At 38.2% G+C, this 20,377-nt stretch overlaps 1 protein-coding gene across 2 annotated transcripts in view; it reads right to left on the bottom strand.

The window, feature by feature from the left end:
- The window catches only part of LOC124612972 (TP53-binding protein 1-like), a 282,018-nt gene that overhangs the window by 204,005 nt on the left and 57,636 nt on the right, over positions 1 to 20,377 (bottom strand). For both annotated transcript variants that reach the window (XM_047141501.1, XM_047141500.1), the window contains exons 3-5: positions 5,568 to 5,694; positions 5,168 to 5,271; positions 1,393 to 1,568 (exon numbers count right to left, since the gene is read on the bottom strand). In XM_047141501.1, the coding sequence (XP_046997457.1) occupies positions 1,393 to 1,568; positions 5,168 to 5,271; positions 5,568 to 5,694 (407 nt within the window). The remainder of the gene's footprint in view (positions 1 to 1,392; positions 1,569 to 5,167; positions 5,272 to 5,567; positions 5,695 to 20,377) is intronic.

The following is a 20,377-nucleotide window of genomic DNA, read 5'->3' on the forward strand; positions in this document are numbered from 1 at the left end:
ACACCTGCCAGCAACTGCTTTCTTTGTAATTGGAATTATTACATTCTTCTTAAACTCTGAAGGCGTTTCACCTATCTCATACATCTTGCACACCAGATGGAAGAGTTTTGTCATGAATGGCTCTCCCAAGGTCATCAGCAGTTCTGACGGAATAGCGTCTACTCCTGTAGACTTGTTTCGACTTAGATCTTTCAGAGCTCTGTCAAATGCTTCTGGCAGTATCTTATCTCCCATCTTGTCTTCATCTACGTCCGCTTCCCCTTCTATAATACTGCATTCAAGTTTATCTCCCTTGTTTAGAGCCTCTCTAATACTGCTTCCAACATCCAGCTTTCCCTTCTTTGTTTAGGACTGGTTTCCCATATGAGTTCTTGATATTAATAATGCTGCTTCTCTTTTCCAAAAAGGCCTCTTTAAATTTCCTGTAGGCAGTATCTAGCTTTCCCCTAATGAAATATGCTTCTAAATCCTTAGTTTTGTCCTCTGGCCATTCCTGTTTAGCCATTTTGCACTTCCTTTCACTCTCGCTTTTTCCTCTGCTGCCTTCACTATTTCATCTCTCAAAGCTACCAGCTCTTCTTTTAGTGTATTCCTTTCCCCTGTTCTTGTCAATTGTTCCCTAATGCTCCCTCTGAAACTCTATCCAACCTCCCTGGTTCTCTCAGTTCATTCAGGTCCCATCTCCTTAAATTCCTATCTTTCTGCAGTTTCTTCCATTTTAATCTACAGTTCATAACAAATAAATTGTGGTCATAGTCCAAACCCGGCCATTGAAATATCTTACAATTTAAAACTTGTTCCCAAATCTCTGTCTTACCATTATATAATCAATCTGAATCCTTCAGGTGCCTCCAGGTCTCTTCCATGCATACAACCTTTTTTCATGAGTCTTAAACCAAGTTTTAGTGATAAGTTACGCTCTGCGCAAAACTCTACCAGGCAGCTTCCTCTTCCATTCCTTACGCCCTGTCCATATTCACCTTCTACTTTTCTTTCTCTTCCTTTTTCTACTATCAAATTCCAGTCCCGCACGCCTATTAAATTTTCGTCTTCCGTAACTATTCGAATAATTCCTTTTATCTCATCACACATTTCTTCAATCTCTTCATCATCTGCGGAGCTAGTACAACTGTGGTAGGTGTGAGCTTTGTGTCTATCTTCGCTACAATAATGTGTTCACTATGCTGTTTGTAGTAGCTTATCTGCATTCCTATATTTTTATTCATTATTAAACCTACTTCTGCATTACCCTTATTTGAATTTGTATTTATCACCCTATATGTATACACAGAAAACAAATCAAGGATTTCTTTATTTTAGCATGCCAATGGGTACAAATTTCTATATTAACGTGTACTACATCAACTGAAGACTTGTTTTTTCATGACTTACAGGAGATGGTGAGTAATGTAAATGAATTGATTCTTCTGTTCCCCCAGTAAGATCAAGTTCTTCTGAACGGTTCATAGAGGATGACACTGGTAGATCTTGTGCCTCCTGTGATTTTGGGCATTCAAATACAATCTCTACACTGTGTCGTGCCCTCTTTGGGAGATTTCCTTCTGCATCTGAAAAAGCATCCTTTCAGCATCATTCATTTCAAACTATGAAATAACACCGGTAGAAAACAAAAGTATGTAAATGTAATGGCCCTAACAGAAAATAAAAATAACTTCACACAAATATGTTTGCCTTTCTAATACTACAATTGAAAATTACTAATCTATACAGGTATGCACATGTACATGATTTATTGCAATATGTATTTCACTTGTAGAATGGAGAGAGTATTGTTACCTCTAATCTGAAGCATACCTTGAATCTGTACTCTCCAGTAAGAAATTATATTACATTACAATGTTGTACCTAAGGCAAGAATGAATCAAGTGACACAGTTTGCATCACATGCTATCTGCTGCTTGTGCTGTTATTTCAGAATCTCACAATATCTTTGCTACTCGTAATGCGCACAAAAACATGTTGGCTCACTGTCACACTTACAGCATATTGAAAAGGCTCATTTCAAAACTGCCATTTAATGTCTTTGGAAGTGTCATTTAACGTGTCACTAAAATGTTAAAAAGAGAGAAATAAAACTCAGCAAGCAAAATAGACTGGAAAAATTCATTACACAACATCAGTAATTTTGATATAAGGAGTCTCTAACACGGAAATATTTAATGTAACATTGTTTAGATGACATTTAAAAATATAAATGTTGACACTATTCCTGGAGATACATTTCACTTGTTTTGGGCTGCAATAACCTTTTTTTTTAATGAACTGTCAGCCCCAAACTTTAGCTGCAATTTAATGAAGGCACCAGTAAACATGTAACTTCTCAAACCAAATTATATTGGAACTATTTGTCCAAGATCAGCTGACTATCTTTTATGCCAAAGTATAGCCCAATTTCTGCAATAGCTTACAAATATTTTAAGCAAATATTCACCACTGCCAATTACTTTTCTCAGTAAACAATCATGGATGAATACAGAAAGTTGAGTTTTAAAAATTACTGCTTGAGAAATCCATACTGAATGCTAGTACATGTTCTTCAGTCTCAATAAAATCTTCCTTAATTTTACAAGAAACTGACATCAGTAAGAAAGATCTTTAGTTCAGAGGGACCAGAAGGGCCTTTTCCAAATTATAAGAAATACTCCATTGTTCCAACAATAAACTATAGCTAAAATTAGTGCAAATTCTTCCACAAAGATGAACTGGAATGTAAAGAATGACCTATCATGTTGTGTGGCCTTTCATGCTATCAACTGATTTCTGTTGTTTTTTGATTACGCAATCAGTTGTTGCTATATCTCCCACCACTGCATCTGCACAATGATCAGAAGCAGGACCAATGCAGTGATGTTCGTCAGTAAAGTAATTTTGAAAGATTGAACACAATAAATAAATATGTCAGGATTCTTCCTCATCTCCATGGCCATAATACCTGACTTGTGCCTGATCTGAAAACTTTGATATGTAGACTGAATTTATAATTGGCCACAAGTCCTTAACGTTTCTGGACAATGTAGGATGTAATACAAGGGTCACTCCAAAAGAAATGCACGCTATTTTTGTAAAAATACAGTTTTCATTCTGCATGTGTGAAAGTTTTACAGTGTGTAGATACATCCTTCCCGCTTGTTTTCAAACTTAGTTCAACCTGTTCCTGTGAGTGGCGCTGTCACAGCATGTCTTCAAGATGGCTGCTACACTTGACGTTAGTCAGAAACAACGTGCTGTCATAGAATTCCTGTGCTGTGAAAATGAGACACTGGGAAACATCCACAAGAGGTTGAAAAAGATGGAGATGCTGCTGTCGATCACATTACAGTTAGTCGGTGGGCAAGCAGGTTACGTGATGAAAGCGGGCACAGCAATATTGAGGATTGTCCTCGCAGCGGCAAGCCTCGTACTGCACACACTCCAGACAATGTGCAGAGAGTTAACGAACTGGTGACTGCTGACAGACACATCACAGTGAACGAATTGTCACGCTACATTGGGATAGGGGAAGGAAGTGTTTGCAGAATACTGAAAGTGTTGGTGTTATAAAAGGTTTGTGCCCGGTGGGTTCCCAGGATGTTAACAGTGGCTTACAAAGAAACAAGAAAAACGGTATGCAGTGAACTTTTGGAACAGTACGAGAATGGTGGAGATGAATTTCTTGGAAGAATTGTGACAGTTGATGAAACATGGCTCCATCATTTTTCACCGGAGACGAAGAGGCAATGAATGGAGTGGCATCATGCAAATTCACCCAAGAAAAACAAATTCAAAATCACACCTTCTGCTGGAAAAGTTATGGCTACGGTGTTTTTCGATTCCAAAGGACTCTTGCTTGTGGACATCATGCCAAGTGGAACCACCATAAATTCTGATGCATATGTGACAACACTGAAGAAACTTCAAGCTCAACTGAGTCATGTTCGACCACATCGGCAAAAGCAGGATATTTTGCTGTTGCACGAAAATGCACGGCCACATATCAGTCAAAAAACCATGGAAGCGATCACAAAACTCGGATGGACAACAGTGAAACACCCGCCTTACATTTCTGACCTGGCTCCATGTGACTATCATCTCTTTGGGAAACTGAAAGAGTCTCTTCGTGGGACAAGGTTTGTAAATGATGACTCCCTTGTGCATGCTGCCAAACAGTGACTCCTACAGGTTGGTCCAGAATTTTACCATGCGGGTATACAGGCGCTGGTTCCAAGAGGGCGTAAAGCAGTTGAGAGGGATGGAAATTATGTGGAGAAATGAAAATATTGTTCCTAAAGGATGTATCTACACACTGTAAAACTTTCAAACATGTAGAATAAAAGATGGATTTTAAAAAAAATAGTGTGCATTTCTTTTGGAGTAACCCTCGTACATCACTTTCAAATTCAATGTCTGCTTTTTGAGTAGCTGTCCCTACACTTCTTTCAACTCTGCCACACACAGCCCACAGGTGTCACCGGATGCAGATATCGAGGGGCATGTAGTTAGCACACCGCTCTCCCAGCTGTATGTCAGTTTACGAGACCGGAGCCACTACTGCTCAGTCAAGTAGCTCCTCAGTTTGCCTCACAAGGGCTGAGTGCACCTCACGTGCCAACGGCACTCAGTAGACTGGATGGTCACCCATCCAAGTGCTGGCACAGTCCAGTAGCACTTAACTTCAGTAATCTGACGGGAACCAGTGTTACCACAGCAGCAAGGCCGCTGGCGCATCTTAGACTTACACCTGACGAATCTCAAGATTTGGTACAATTTATTGTTTCATAACTACAACACTCTGGCAGTTTAAGTACTTTATAATGTTTTAACAACATGAAATAAATATTCTGCTTCTCAGGAGGCACTGAGTGGCAGGCAGGCACAATGAAAAAAAGAATGCTAGATAATATCAGCCATCGGACTAAGTCTTTTGTCAGCTATCGGACTAAGTCTTTTGTCAGATGTAGGGGGGGAAAAAAAGGAGGAAAAAATAACAAACCCTCAGACAAGAAACAATCCATCCATTTTATATAGTTGTTACTCTATCCCAGATCATCTGTTGTTATAATGTTTTAATGGAGATAGGTTAAAACAATACCAAATACATATACTGCATACTTATTGTAAGATTACTGGAAATCTGAGACACTCAAGAGCGGAACATGAATTATCTCACCTGAACTTTTCTTCATTTCTGTGCAGTCATCATCTGATTCCACATGCTGTCGCTTAGATGCACGTCCCTCTCCTACCAAATCTGCCATGTTATCCACTTCCATTCTGTTAAAAATAAAAAATAAACGATACAAACATGTTATCCAACAAAATATTAGCTCTAAAATGTGAACCAGAGTAAATGTATCACCTCAACAGTTACAAGCACAAGTACAAGCACAAAAAGAAAGCATACAAAATTATGGAATAAATGTGTGTATGTAATTTTTCTTTCAGGTTCTAATTTGTTATTCGGTAACTATGTATTGATTTATTATAACTGTGATCAAAAAAATTCATTCCTAGAAACGTAATATAGCAATACAAACATTTCTGCTCCTAAGCATCTGCTGAATACTCACTTTTCATCTTTAGTACATTCTTCAGTAACTTCTGTAGGTACAGTATTCCCTATGCTGCAGGGAATGATGCCAGGGCTTGGTGGTTCTGAAGCAAACATATCCTCCTGGGAGCATGGAGAAACTTCACCTGTACATTCAGTACACAATGATCACTGTAGCATTACTTAGAACTTCCCTGTGTTTTGACTTTTAACCAAAATTGCCAGAATAAAAACTATAAAACATTACAAATCTCAATTACAAACAATTGTACCTGACCTTGTATGGTGTAGCCAACAGCTGCCAATGTCGGCCCCCGAGTATGTATGATATAAAATAGAGGGCAATATTATGGAAATGGAAGAGGATGTAGATGAAGATGAAATGGGAGATATGATACTGCGTAAAGAGTTTGACAGAGCACTGAAAGATCTAAGTCGAAACAAGGTCCCGGGAGTATACAACATTCCATTAGAACTACTGACAGCCTTGGGAGAGCCAGTCCTGACAAATCTCTACCATCTGGTGATCAAAATGTATGAGACAGGCAAAATACCCTCAGACTTAAAGAAGAATATAATATTTCCAATCCCAAAGAAAGCAGGTGTTGACAGATGTGAAAATTACCAAACTATCAGTTTAATAAGTCACAGCTGCAAAATACTAACATGAATTCTTTACAGAGGAATGGAAAAAATAGTAGAAGCCAACCTCGTGGAAGATCAGTTTGGATTCCATAGAAATGTTGGAACACGTGAGACAATACTGACCCTACGGCTTATCTTAGAAGCTAGATTAAGAAAAGGCAAACCTACGTTTCTCGCATTTGCAGACTTAGAGAAAGCTTTTGACAATGTTGACTGGAATACTCTCTTTCAAATTCTGAAGGTGGCGGGGGTAAAATACAGGGAGCGAAAGGCTATTTACAATTTGTACAGAAACAAGATGGCAGTTATAAGAGTCGAGGGACATGAAAGAGAAGCAGTGGTTGGGAAGGGAGTGAGACAGGGGTGTAGCCTCTCCCCGATGTTATTCAATCTGTATATTGAGCAAGCAGTGAAGGAAACAAAAGAAAAATTTGGAGTAGGTATTAAAATCCATGGAGAAGAAATAATAACTTTGAGGTTCGCCGATAACATTGTAATTCTGTCAGAGACAGCAAAAGACTTGGAGGAGCAGTTGAATGGAATGGATAGTGTCTTGAAAGGAGGATATAAGATGAACATCAACAAAAGGAAAACGAGGATAATGGAATGTAGTCAAATTAACTCAGGTGATGCTGAGGGAATTAGATTAGGAAATGAAGCACTTAAAAGTAGTAAAGGAGTTTTGCTATTTGGGGGGCAAAATAACTGATGATGGTCGAAGTAGAGAGAATATAAAATGTAGACTGGCAATGGCAAGGAAAGCGTTTCTGAAGAAGAGGAATTTGTTAACGTCGAGTATAGATTTAAGTGTCAGGAAGTCGTTTCTGAAAGTGGAGCCAGTGAGGACTCTGCAGACTGGCACCAAAACTTGAGCAAGCTGAGTTATAAAGTGGTTACAAAAGTTTATAATACCTATGTGTTATTAGTGCAATTTTCACACTGATACTGGACTGCGAACACCTTCAGGGATGCAACATGTACTCCTCCTCCCTTCATTTTGTGTGGGAGTTGGGGAATAGTGGAGTGGAAGGGGGGCAGGCGATGCATGTGCCAGAGGTAATAACATGAATACGATATAGGTCACTTCTGTAGAGATGATACTGCAGTTGCCATAATTCCTTAACTAATTAGTTGCATGTTCAACAGATCATTTACATTTTTTTTTTTTTTATCAAACTGATATGGAAAAAGACAATTTACACTGTCTTTATACATGGTTGTCTTAACAGCAATGGAAGCACATATTTTTCAGTCCTACTTGGACAAAAATTAGTTTTTTATGTTACCAGTTTTTATACAAAAATTCATCTAGAGAACAAAAGGATTTATCCCAAAGAAATGACTCTTAGATTAAATTTAAAATTTGCTTAGCCGCCTGTCATGCATTTTATATTATTGGGCAAATTTTCAAACAATTTTGTTGCTACATATTAAACTCCTTTCTGAGCCACTAACAGCTTTAACGGATAATGAAGTTAACTTTTTCCTCTTGTGTTGTAGTACGGACAACGCCATCGCCCTCAAACTGTGATGGATTATTTATGACGAATTTCATTAGCAAATATGTCTATTGGGATGGTGCAGTTAAATGCTTAACTGCATGAAGAGGTATCTACAAGATGACTGTGGATGAGTACCACATTTTATTCTTACTGCCCAATTTTGTGCTCTAAATACTTTCCTCATAAGTGACGATTTATCCCAGCAAATTATTCCGTAAGACATTCTGAAGGGGAAGTACAATATCCATCCCAGGAGGTTTTATGTTTGTATCCAAGACTAGCAATTATATGAGGAGCAAAAGTAGTTGAACTTAACTGTCTGAGAAACTACTCAAGTTTTCATCAATATGTTCACCCAAAAATTACAGACTCCTACATCAATTGTTAGTATGACTATTTGTCATACAGAACTGAATCTAGTGTGTTTCTTCAAAATTTAGGGAGAGTCCATTTTCAGAGAACCACAAACAATTCTTTGATGAGCATCATTAACGATTTCTTATGTTGCTTTCTCTCTAATGATATTTGTTACATTATGAGTATCATCTGCAAAAAAGTACCAATTCTGCTTGATGAATGTGAAGTGGAAAAGCACTCATATATTTAAAGAATAGACTAGATCAAAAATGGAATCTTGCTGGCCTCCATGATTTCTCCAAAGTCACTAAAATTTTCTCTAACTTCCAACTTTGTATTATTCAGTACTGCTTTCTGCATTCTGGTAAATTGAACTTGCATAAAATTGTGAAGTATTGTTAACTGCTGATTTATTCACACAACCTCTTTTGCTGCACTAAAGCAGCACCTCCAGGTGATACTACAAGGTGTACAAATTTCCTTCCGCCGTTTGCCGATAGGTGGTGACAACGGTAAGTAGTGGTCGAAAGAAACAGATTGCAGATGCCAGGCAATTAGCTTGGACCTCGGTCAACATAACCTCATTCAAACATTAGTCGATTTGTGTCTACGTCATGAAGTTGTTCTTGATTGAATGTGTCAGTTTACGAGCCTAATTCTCATCATTTGTGGGAGGTGTTACTGTTTTGTTTCAATATGAAGAAAACAGCGGCTGAGTCCCATAGAATGCTCTCAAGTACATATGGTAAGGATGCTATTAGTGAAAGAATGTGTCGTGAGTGGTTTCAATGCTTCAAGAACGGTGATTTTAACATCGTAGACCAGCATAGTGGTGGAAGAGAGAATGTTTTCGAAGATGCAGAATTGGAGACATTGATGAGTGAAAACTCATGTCAAACTCAAGAAGAATTGGCATGATTAGTGGGAGTGACACAGCAAGCCATTTCAAAATGTCTCAAGGCTGTGGGCATGATTCAGAAAGAAGGAACTTGGGTCCTGTATGAGCTAAAGCCAAGAGATGTCGAATGGTGTTTGTGTGTTTGAGAACAGTTGCTTCAGAGGCAAAAACGGAAGGGATTTCGCACTGTGACAGGGGACGAAAAATGGGTTCATTACCATAACCCTAAATGCAAAAAATCATGGGGCTAGCCCGGCCATGCTTCCACGTCGAGGACCAAACCGAATATTCACGGCTCCAAGATTATGCTCTGCATTTGGTGGGACCAGCTCGGCGTCGTGTACTATGAGGTGTTAAAACCAAGTGAAACAACCACGGGTGCTCATTATCGAATGCAATTAATGTGTTTGAGCAGAGCATTAAAAGACAAACAGCCGCAATACAGCGAGAGGCACGATAAAGTGATTTTGCAGCACAACAACGCTCGACCCCACGTTGCAAAAGAGGTCAAAACATACTTGGAAGCTTTAAAATGGGAAGTCCTACTCCATCCGCCGTATTCTCCAGACATTGCTCCCTCTGACTGTCACCTGTTTAGATCAGTGGCGCATGGCCTGGCTGACCAACACTTCCAATCTCATGAAGAAGTCACAAATTTGATTGATTCATAGATCGCTTCAAAAGATGAACAATTTTTTCGACGCAGGATTTGTACACTGCCCGAAAGATGGGAGAAAGTAGTGGCCAGCGATGGAAAATACTTTGAATGATACATGTGTAATCAATTTGTTTCATTAAAGGCTCAAATGTTGTGGAAAAAACAGCAGAAGCAAAGTTGTACACCTTGTATATAGAAAAAAAAGCATCCTTACACTATTTATAACTAAAAATTAAAGGACAGCCAGTAACAATAAACCTAAATGGAAAGTATTTCCAGTAATGTCACATTGCTCAGCACACGAAGACAGCCCCATAGTTCACATCACAGAATTCAGCCCCATGTAGAGAGGAAGAAGACAACAAATCATAACCAGCACAGCATTGGGGCGAACAGTGCTGGGGGAGAGGCACAATTCAAATTAGTCCAAACCAAGATTGAACATATCTGACAGTAAAAAACCACATTCATAATGTCAACCATGTATATATGATATATATGTCTGCTTGTGTCTGTATATGTGCGGATGGATATGTGTGTGTGCGCGCGCGAGTGTATACCTGTCCTTTTTCCCCCCCTAAGGTAAGTCTTTCCGCTCCCGGGATTGGAATGACTCCTTACACTCTCCCTTAAAACCCACATCCTTTCGTCTTTCCCTCTCCTTCCCTCTTTCCTGATGAAGCAACCGTGGGTTGTGAAAGCTTGAATTTTGTGTGTGTGTGTTTGTGTGTCTATCAACATACCAACGCGTTTGTTTGACACTACTGTCAGTACTTCTTATTTAGGTTTCTTTGTATTGGCTGTCCTTTATTTTTCATTATGTAGATTACAAGGATGCTTTTCTTTCTATGTAATATTATTGGTTGTCCTCTACTTTTAATTATATAGATTACAAGGATCCTTTCCTTTCCATGTAGTATCAGCTGAAGATGATGCTTTAATGCAGCAGAACCTGTTGTATGAATAAATCAGCAATTAACATCAGTCTGAAGTTTTATTCACGTTCAGATTACCAAGAATTTAAATGGTTGTGGCTGCCCTTGTTATAAAGTTGAATGTGATTTTTGCATTCTGTTTGTCAAGCATGATTCACTCAGCTGTTTGTAAGGCCACCAATTCGATAAAACATAAATATTAAGAGTACCATGATCTAAACAATCAAATGCCCTGGAAAGATAACAAAAAAGGTTTCTATAAATGTTTTCCCAGCATGTCAGTAAAATAAAATCACCATGGATTTCTTGTCGCATAATATCACACTGTGAGTGCAATGCTTCAGAAAGGCTACTCTCTCTTTCCAGAAGAAGAAAAGGGAAAGTAGGCTTTCCAAATCTTTGCTCTCACACTGTTACATTATGCGGCAAGAAACCTGCGAAGATTTTACTGCATCACAAAAAATATCAACTGTCAATATGTTATTATTTAAGGCTCATAATATTTGGTAAGGGAACATATAAATAATATTCTCAGACCCAACCCTTTTGGAATTCAAGCAGTGATGTGCTAAGCAAATTGTTTCTGCTTAAATGTGAGACTACTCTTAAGTACATCACTTCAACGAATATTTTGGAAAAAGACAATGGTGTGGAAATTGGAAAATAATTATTTTAGTCCTTGTCGCCTTTTTTATAAAGGTGTTTAACAATGGAATATTTTAATCTGTCCAGAAACATTCTCTGTGCCAGTGAAGAACTTACATAGATAACTAAGAGCAATACTTGTTAAGATACAATAACTCTTCAGAATTCTGCTTGATGTTGTATCAACACAATAGGAGCTTTTATTTTTGAGAACTTTTATAATACTATTAATTTAATTGCTTGAAGTTATATTGAATGACATTTTAAATATATTTTCTTGCATCTTCAAATGAACCATTTAATGCTATTTTTGCTGCTACTTTTAGAAATTGGTTATAAAAATACTTACATCTTGTGAATTATCATGCACAACATTGTCATTCAGTTTGATTGTGATAGTAGGCCTACCCTGTGCACTAACTGGCTGTCCTGTCTCTGGTTTGACAATATCCTTTGCAGTTTTAATCTTCCACTTTTACTAGCTTTTTTGCTTTGAATGATTGCTCCCATCATACCCTTGAATATTGACCTTTCCTCATGGGGCACTCTGTATGGATTTCCCCTTTCGTCTTACACGATATTTTAATTCCTTTAGTTATTCATGAATTACCTTTTTTTTTCAAATGAATTTTCTGGAGATTCTACTTTCAAATATTGACACAAATTTACTATGGAATATATTAAATTTCATGTCAGCATCTCTCCCCATACATACGCCATCTCATACCACCTCTTTCATAGTCAATTAAATGGTAGTTATTTCTCAAACTTTACATCCATGATCTTCTGGCAAAGATGGTGCACCAAAACTCATCAACATACACAAAACGTATGTAACATCTACTGGCACTCATCAATAAACTTTTGGAAAGTCTGTGCAGCACTGCACAATCCATTCGACATCCAGCAAATTCCAACAGTCCAAACGGTACTGTAATATGCCTGGTTTATATCCACATAGGTCACTACTTTGTATTTGTAATTGTAGACAATGATGAGGTCGAGGTTGAGAAAATGTACAAGGGAGTGCTGAAAAGTAATCTCTCTGAATTTTATATGTGAGAAGTTTTACAGCTTTTCAAATAAAATATATGTTATTAACATTCTACATTTTTATTCTTCACAACTACATATTTGTAGCCCTCTACCAGTAAGGGGCTCCAAATAATAATGTGTAACACAGCAGAGTGTGTAGTGTAGCTATGTCAGTGCATGAAAAACAGCATGTTGTAATTGAGTTTCAAATTTTAAGAGTTTGTCCACACATGGAGCACCCTCTCCTTCAGCATTACAGCGCCGGACCACACATGATCTCTGCAACACCTGCAATAATCCGACGCCTTGAGTTTGCTGTCATCAATCACCCTCCACACAATCAACACTTGGTCCCATCCGATTTTCATATGTTTTCAAAACTGAAAGAACACTTTCAAATACATCGCTTTGATAGTGAATGAACCACTGCAAGCAGAGGTGATGATGTGACTCTGTCAACAAAGTCAAACTTCTCAGTGACAGTATCAACAAATTGGTCTCTCACTGTGAGAAACATGTTCACCACCAGGGTATGAATATGTAGACCCGAAGAATAAAGATGTAGAATGTTAATGACATTTGTCTTATGTAAAAAGCTGTAAGAGTATGTACATATATAATTTGGAGGCAATACTTTTCAGCACGTCCTCGTACAACTGGAAAAATAACACAGGATATCTCCAATATGTTACACTAAGTAGCTTTACCCAGGCTGTCAATGCTCTACAACCATTACACTGCTGCCAACCAGGTACAATGGTGATGTCCATGTGCTTTCCAACAAATATGCTGCCAGTACCATAGTTTCAAACTCTGTTTCCCCAATGCAAAGTTGTTCATGGGAAATAAACCACAGTGGAAACAATACAAAAGTAGTCCTTATATTATATTCCTCTTGAAGTCTGAGGGTATTTCACCTGTTTCATACATCTTGCTCACCAGATGGTAGAGTTTTGTCAGGACTGGCTCTCCCAAGGCTGTCAGTAGTTCTAATGGAATGTTGTCTACTCCCGGGGCCTTGTTTCGACTCGTGTCTTTCAGTGCTCTGTCAAACTCTTCACGCAGTATCTTATCTCCCATTTCATCTTCATCTACATACTCTTATATTTCCATAATATTGTCCTCAAGTACATCGCTCTTGTATAGACCCTCTATATACTCCTTCCACCTTTCTGCTTTCCCTTCTTTGCTTAGAACTGGGTTTCCATCTGAGCTCTTGATATTCATACAAGTGGCTCTCTTTTCTCCAAAGGTCTCTTCAATTTTCCTGTAGGCAGTATCTATCTTACCCCTAGTGAGATAAGCCTCTACATCCTTACATTTGTCCTCTAGCCATGCCTGCTTAGCCATTTTGCACTTCCTCTCGATCTCATTTTTGAGATGTTTGTATTCCTTTTTGCCTGCTGCATTTACTGCATTTTTATATTTTCTCCTTTCATCAGTTAAATTCAATATTTCTTCTGTCACCCAAGGACTTCTACTAGCCTTCGTCTTTTTACCTACTTTATCCTCTGCTGCCTTCACTACTTCATCCCTCAAAGCTACCCATTCTTCTTCTACTGTATTTCTTTCCCCCTTCCTCTCAATTGTTCCCTTATGCTCTCCCTGAAACTCTGTACAACCTCTGGTTTAGTCAGTTTACCCAGGTCCCATTTCCTTAAATTCCCACCTTTTTGCAGTTCTTCAGTTTTAATCTATAGGTCATAACCAATAGATTGTGGGCAGAATCCACATCCACCCCTGGAAATGTCTTACAATTTAAAACATGGTTCCTAAATTTCTGTCTTACCATTATATAATCTATCTGAAACCTGTCAGTATCTCTAGGCTTCTTCCATGTATACAACCTTCTTTCATGATTCTTGAACCAAGTGTTAGCTATGATTAAGTTGTGTTCTGTGCAAAATTCTACCAAGCGGCTTCCTCTTTCATTTCTTACCCCCAATCCATATTCACCTACTATGTTTCCTTCTCTCCCTTTCCCTATTCTCGAATTCCAGTCACCCATGACTATTAAATTTTCGTCTCCCTTCACAATCTGAATAATTTCTTTCATTTCATCATACATTTCTTCAATTTCTTCGTCATCTGCAGAGCTAGTTGGCATATAAACTTGTACTACTGTAGTAGGCGTGGGCTTCGTATCTATCTTGGCCACAATAATGCGTTCACTATGCTGTTTGTAGTAGCTTACCCGCATTCCTATTTTCCTATTCATTATTAAACCTACTCCTGCATCACCACTATTTGATTTTGTGTTTATAACCCTGTAGTCACCTGACCATAAGTCTTGTTCCTCCTTCCACCGAACTTCACTAATTCCCACTATATCTAACTTTAACCTATCCATTTCCCTTTTTTAATTTTCTAACCTACCTGCCCGATTAGCAGGGTAGCAGAATGAATAAGGGCACTAGAGAGGTGTTGTAATGAAAAGGGGACACGGGGCAGGAGATCTACATTTAATTTCTTAAAACGACAAAAATGTATGTGAATTCAATCTCTTAAGTATTGGTTCAATAATACGTAACGGCTGAAACCAAAACCACAGTTTAAAATGAATTTCTATTACAACTTAGCTTTAAAATGAAAGCAAAGTAACTTAAAATGAAATATAAATACAAAATTGCTTTTAAGTTCAGTTTCCTAAAAACTAACACCCTCAGGGGAGCCTGCAACCTGTCGAGAACATGTCCCCAGTTGGCAGATATGAGAATGCTGCTCAGATATGAGTGGTGGGAGGGAAGTATAGTAAAATACCTCCCATTGATGATAGGCAATTCAGTGTCCAATTTGCAATAAGTGGCTGCAAAAAAACATTATCTCATTTTAGGAGTGGCCTCAAGAAATGCAGAGGGCAACAGAATACTACTACAGATTATTTTTCGTGTATAAAGCAGTCTCCATTTTGTATTTAAAAATATAGCTTCCTCTCATGTTAAATTAGTATCTGGAGGTAAAACAGTCACACAGTCTCCCACTCAGATCCCCTAGGAGGGGGGGGGGGGGGGGGGGGCACAATAGCAAAACAAGGATTGGTAATGGAATGTCAGAACACTCTCACAAGCAGGAAAACTAGAGAACCTTAAAAGAGAAACAGAAAATAATAATATGAACCTGACAGGAGTTGCCGAGGTAAGATGGGATGGACATTGAGAATTAGTCAGACAAATACATAATAAACTACTCTGGAGGGCAAATGAAAGGAAGGAATGGAATTGGGTTGATCATGACAAAGGAACTGGCTAAGTTTATAGAAAATGTAAGCTATGCAAGTAATAAGTTTACAGGCATAAGGCCGGAAGGAGTACAGAAAGACATACTGATTATCCAGGTGTATACGCCAACTTCAAAACATGATAACCAACTCACAAAGGAAAAATACATCATCATAAAGGAAATAATGGATGATAAATAATGATGCTGGAAAACAGTAATAGGTGACTCGAATGCCATTGTGAGAGAAGAGAAGTAGAGAACCACAGGAGACTGTCATGGTCTTGGAAGGTGTAATGACAGAGGTGAATGGTTTTACGAGTTCTACAGGGAAACACGGCTGTTAGTGGCACATGCACTATTCAAGAATCACAGCAGGAGGCACTACATTTGGAAATCACCAGTAAATAAATAGAGAAACTAACTGATTTACTGGTAGAAGTAAGGTACAGAAATGGAATCAAGAAGGTGCGCATATTACTGTGTGCAAACATTAAAAGCAACCATAATTTACTTATGGCATATATAGAAATGAAACTGAAGAAGACGATCATGGTGAACAAGTGAGACCTAGGGAAGATAAGATCTGGAAGAGAAAGAATTACAGAAATCCTATCACTTGAACATACACATTACGACACAAAGAACCCCCTGAAATGTCAGAGCATATTGGAACATGTTGAAAGAAGGAATCACAGAAACAGGGCAGAAAGTACATGTTATACAAATGGGGAAGGGCAAAAAAGCCTGGCTTATAGAGGAAATGATTTCAAAGATGGAGAAGAGAAGAAAATTCAAAAATAAAAACAATAAAGATGGAAGAAAGATATACAGCACGCTGAATAACGAACTGCGTAGATTAGTGGAGTAGGCTATGAAAAAATGGCTGAAATAGGAGTCTCAACTGAGACTCCGTTGAAGAACTGGAGAGGAAGGGAAGATATGATTTACTGTACAACAGAGTAAAGACTACAATAGTGAATCAAAACAACCACGAAGTGCTACAATGGAAATTCTCCATAAAGACAAAAATGTAGTGTACAAAGATCATGAAGACATCCTACAAAGATGGGAAGACTTTCTGAACCTGTTATTAGTGTAAATGACAATGAGAAAGGGCCAACAATCACAATGGAAGAAGTAAAGAGTGTAATGAAAAATAGGAAAGCAGAAGTAGCAGATACAATACAAGGAGAAATACTAAAGCATTTGAACCAAGGAAGTGTAAGAGAAAAATTGAGGTTTCGTAAGAAGAAAATATATGACAGTGCTCAATGGCCAGAGGACTTTCTGGCAACTGTAATTACTCCAGTACCAAAGAAAGAAGGAACAAAGAAACAATAGGACAATTAGTCTAATTTCATATGCAGCCAAAATTATGTTAAGAATCATTAATAAAAGACTGGGAAAGGTAATGGAGAGGAATCTGGCTGAAGAGAAATTTGGTTTTAGTTGGAATACAGATACAAGAGATGCAACAGGACTCTTGTGAATTTTGGGAGAGAGGTTTATTGATAAGGTAAGAGATCTATATATGTGTTTTATAGACCTGGTAACAACCTTCGATAATGTGACTTGCAAAATATAATTAGGGAAAACGAGTATAAACTGGAAAACCAGACAACTTATAAAATCAATATACCGATCATTAAATCAAAAAGCATCTTCAGCGGAAATAAGAGGAGGAAGTACCAACTGAACAGAACTAGCAACAGGTGTAAGACAAGGCTGCTGTCTGTCTCCTACCCTTTACAATCTATATTTACAAAATATGATTGATCACTGCCTACTAGATGACAAGGGGGTTAAAGTTGGAGGAAAAAGAATACAGTGTTTGAGACTTGCAGACAATGTGGTCCTCCTAGCAACAGATCAAAAAGAATAACAAGATACAGTGGATACTACTGAAGCTAAAAGAAAGATTTATGGAATGAAAATAAATACAAAGAAAACAAAAATAATGGCACTGGGAGGAAATAAAAAAGTAAAGATAATGCTGAATGGAGAAGTATTAGAACACGTGCAAAGCTTTAATTACCTCAGTAGGTGGACAGAATCCAACTAGAAGAGAAGCACAGGGGGAGGGGGGCGAGGAGAATTTTCTGCAGCAATATGGACAAAGATTCAAGGAAAAGGCTGATAAAATAAAAAGCATCATCAGTGGAAATGAGATGAGGAAGTACCAACTGAACAGAACTAGCAACAGGTGCTAAAGCATGGACACAGGAAGAAAGATACAGTAAGGCTAGAGGTTTTGAAATATGGACATGGTGGAGGATGAAAAAAAATAAGCTGGATGGATAGGGTGAAAAATGAAGAGGTAGTAAAAAAATAGGGTGAGCAGAGACAAATTACATGATGTTGTGAGGTAACGGGTGAGTCGTCGCGCCCTGAAAATATAAGTTCGGAGTTGGTGCGGCTGCATGGGGGGTCGGCCAGCTGGGGCCCGGCAGCAAACACGTGGTACCGAATGTGAGCCGGACGAGAGGGGTAGCCCCAGCGCATGGTCCAGCGCGTGGCTGAGAATTCTGCTGTGATGAATACGGTGCTTTGTGTCGATGGAGGAGATGTCTATGCCGGGGAGTGCCAAAGATGGTGGACTTTGTGAAACCTTAATGGCAGACATTTCACAGTTCGTATAGAAATTAATAGTAACTACCATAGATGAATCATGATACCTCAAAAAGAAAATGTATATTACCATTATTTGCATGACAATTCTGATGGTGTAATCAGATTTCCAATATCTTTATTAGTTTAAAGTTCAGTGTCTGACGCTAAATTATACAAGTAACATCCAGCAACGAATTTCCAAAATCTAAACGGTTCATCCGATTTCGTCGATCTACATGTCTTTAGAAAGCTATTAGTGCAAACCTAAATTGGTATGAATTACAGGAATGTAACGTGAATAGTACATGTGTTATTCGAGGTCAAAGTGGCCGATTACCATCGATCACGTCAGGCCATAAGTACTCAACAATTACACGAAAAAACAGTAGCAGCATGCTTATAAATATATTTATTCATCTATGTCTCTGTTTATATCCAATATACTATTCATGAAGAAATTGGTTATATATTTACTGTGTTTTAGAAAGCACAGAGACATTAGGCTACTGGCCTACCTTCTGTTCTATTCCTTTGATATATGTTTATATAATTTGTTTATGAATCTAATAATGTGTGTTAGAGTGTATTTATGGTCCAGCCATAGGAATATTTACTTAATTTCAACTTATTTAAATGTAAATCCAGTAATTAGAAAGTGTTTCATTATGTTTGTGAATTTGTGTTCGCTTGAAGATATGGCAGGAGCGCTCTAGCCAATCACAGCGCTCGTGAATGAGAAACTGGATGGAAGTGGGAGGAGAGCATGGTTTCCACAGAGGACACCAGGTAGTTCTGGACAGGACACGAAAAGTGCCGGACAGCACAGCGGACACACGGTCGCGTGAGAGACTTGGAGAGTGTGGAGCGGTTTGTGTGCGGTCGCGGCAGATAGAAATACTTTGGAGTGCCGACTTGTGCATTTGTGAGATTTCTGTGGCTTCTACAGTGAAGACGTAGTGTGCGTTTAGAAGTGAATATCTCGCTAGCTGTGTTGTTGTTCATAACTAATTATGTGCTGTAGGAATCCATTGTTTCGGCATTATTCAACTTATATTTTATTTAATTGCTGGGCCATCGACACCAATAAGCGTTTTGCAGAAATATACCGCATTCTCAAAAGTACTTCTACTGTCGTGCTCATCATTTCAAGTCCTTAAGATAGCACCTGCAGATTTTATCTAATTGCAATCTTTCATTTATACATTTAAATGTTACTTTCATAATTCGCAATTGTTGAGTGATAGAAACCTTCGTCCATTCGATTCATGTGTGTATTCTTATTGTATACTCAGCAATATTCGGCCTGTAATGCGGCAACTGCATATCCCAGCCCCTGGACAACGAAACCAGCCAAAACTTTTAATATTACAATGCTGAGTCAGAGGGTGCGTAGTTATTGGAAAGCCTGCAATGTAATAAAAAGGGAACCAAACTGGATTGAACATATATTAATACATGGAAACAAACTCGATTGAACGGGTATTAATAAAAAGTATTAGAAGGGTACATGGAGGAAGAGAGGAGGCAAGGGAGGAAGAGATTTCAATCCTGGATGATGTGATGGCCGGCAGCACATATAGCAACATTAAAAAAGGAGCAATGGATCGCATGAAATGGAGATGCACAGGACCTGCTAATATAGCATAAAACTGATGATAAGCGGTTAATACTTTAACTTTCACAAGCCACTGTAATGTCGGTATTTGTTCTGTCTTTGAGTAGGTATGAGTGCTAGAAGTGTATGAGCTCAGACGCAGGTAAAGCTTCAGCAAGGGAATCCCACAAACTGACTCAGCACTGACCAGCCTTTTAGCAGCAAAGAGGCATCAGTATTGAGGCTGATGAACTATTTTCAAAGCATATTTTCTATAAATGGGTGAGAAAAATGTGTGTACCTACATAACATTGGTTTATTTGTCCATAACAACTTTTACAGTCATGGGCATAGTCTTGAATCGATACTTATAACATAGATTCATCCCCTCACCTAAGACTAAAGGTGTAATAGCTTCATTCATTGGGAAACTGTGTCATCATACCAATAACATGACACGAACATCACTTTCCAAATCTTCAGCAGACTGCTTGCAAGGATGGAAACAAACTTACAAATAAGAAGCTTATATGAACTTCAGTCATGTCTCCACATGTATATCAAATAGCAAATAATGTTTGAATTATTCATTTTTTTAAGTCAGTCCTCCCCATTACAGATAAATAATTGCTGTAAACATAGTTTAACCATTTCATTCAAGTCATTTTCACAATCGATGCTAACCTGTTAAAATACCAAATTTTATAAAAATATTATTTTTGTTGTGAAAT

This window comes from Schistocerca americana, chromosome 4 (genome assembly GCF_021461395.2).
Source record: "Schistocerca americana isolate TAMUIC-IGC-003095 chromosome 4, iqSchAmer2.1, whole genome shotgun sequence".
NCBI classification, from domain to species: Eukaryota; Metazoa; Arthropoda; class Insecta; order Orthoptera; family Acrididae; genus Schistocerca; species Schistocerca americana.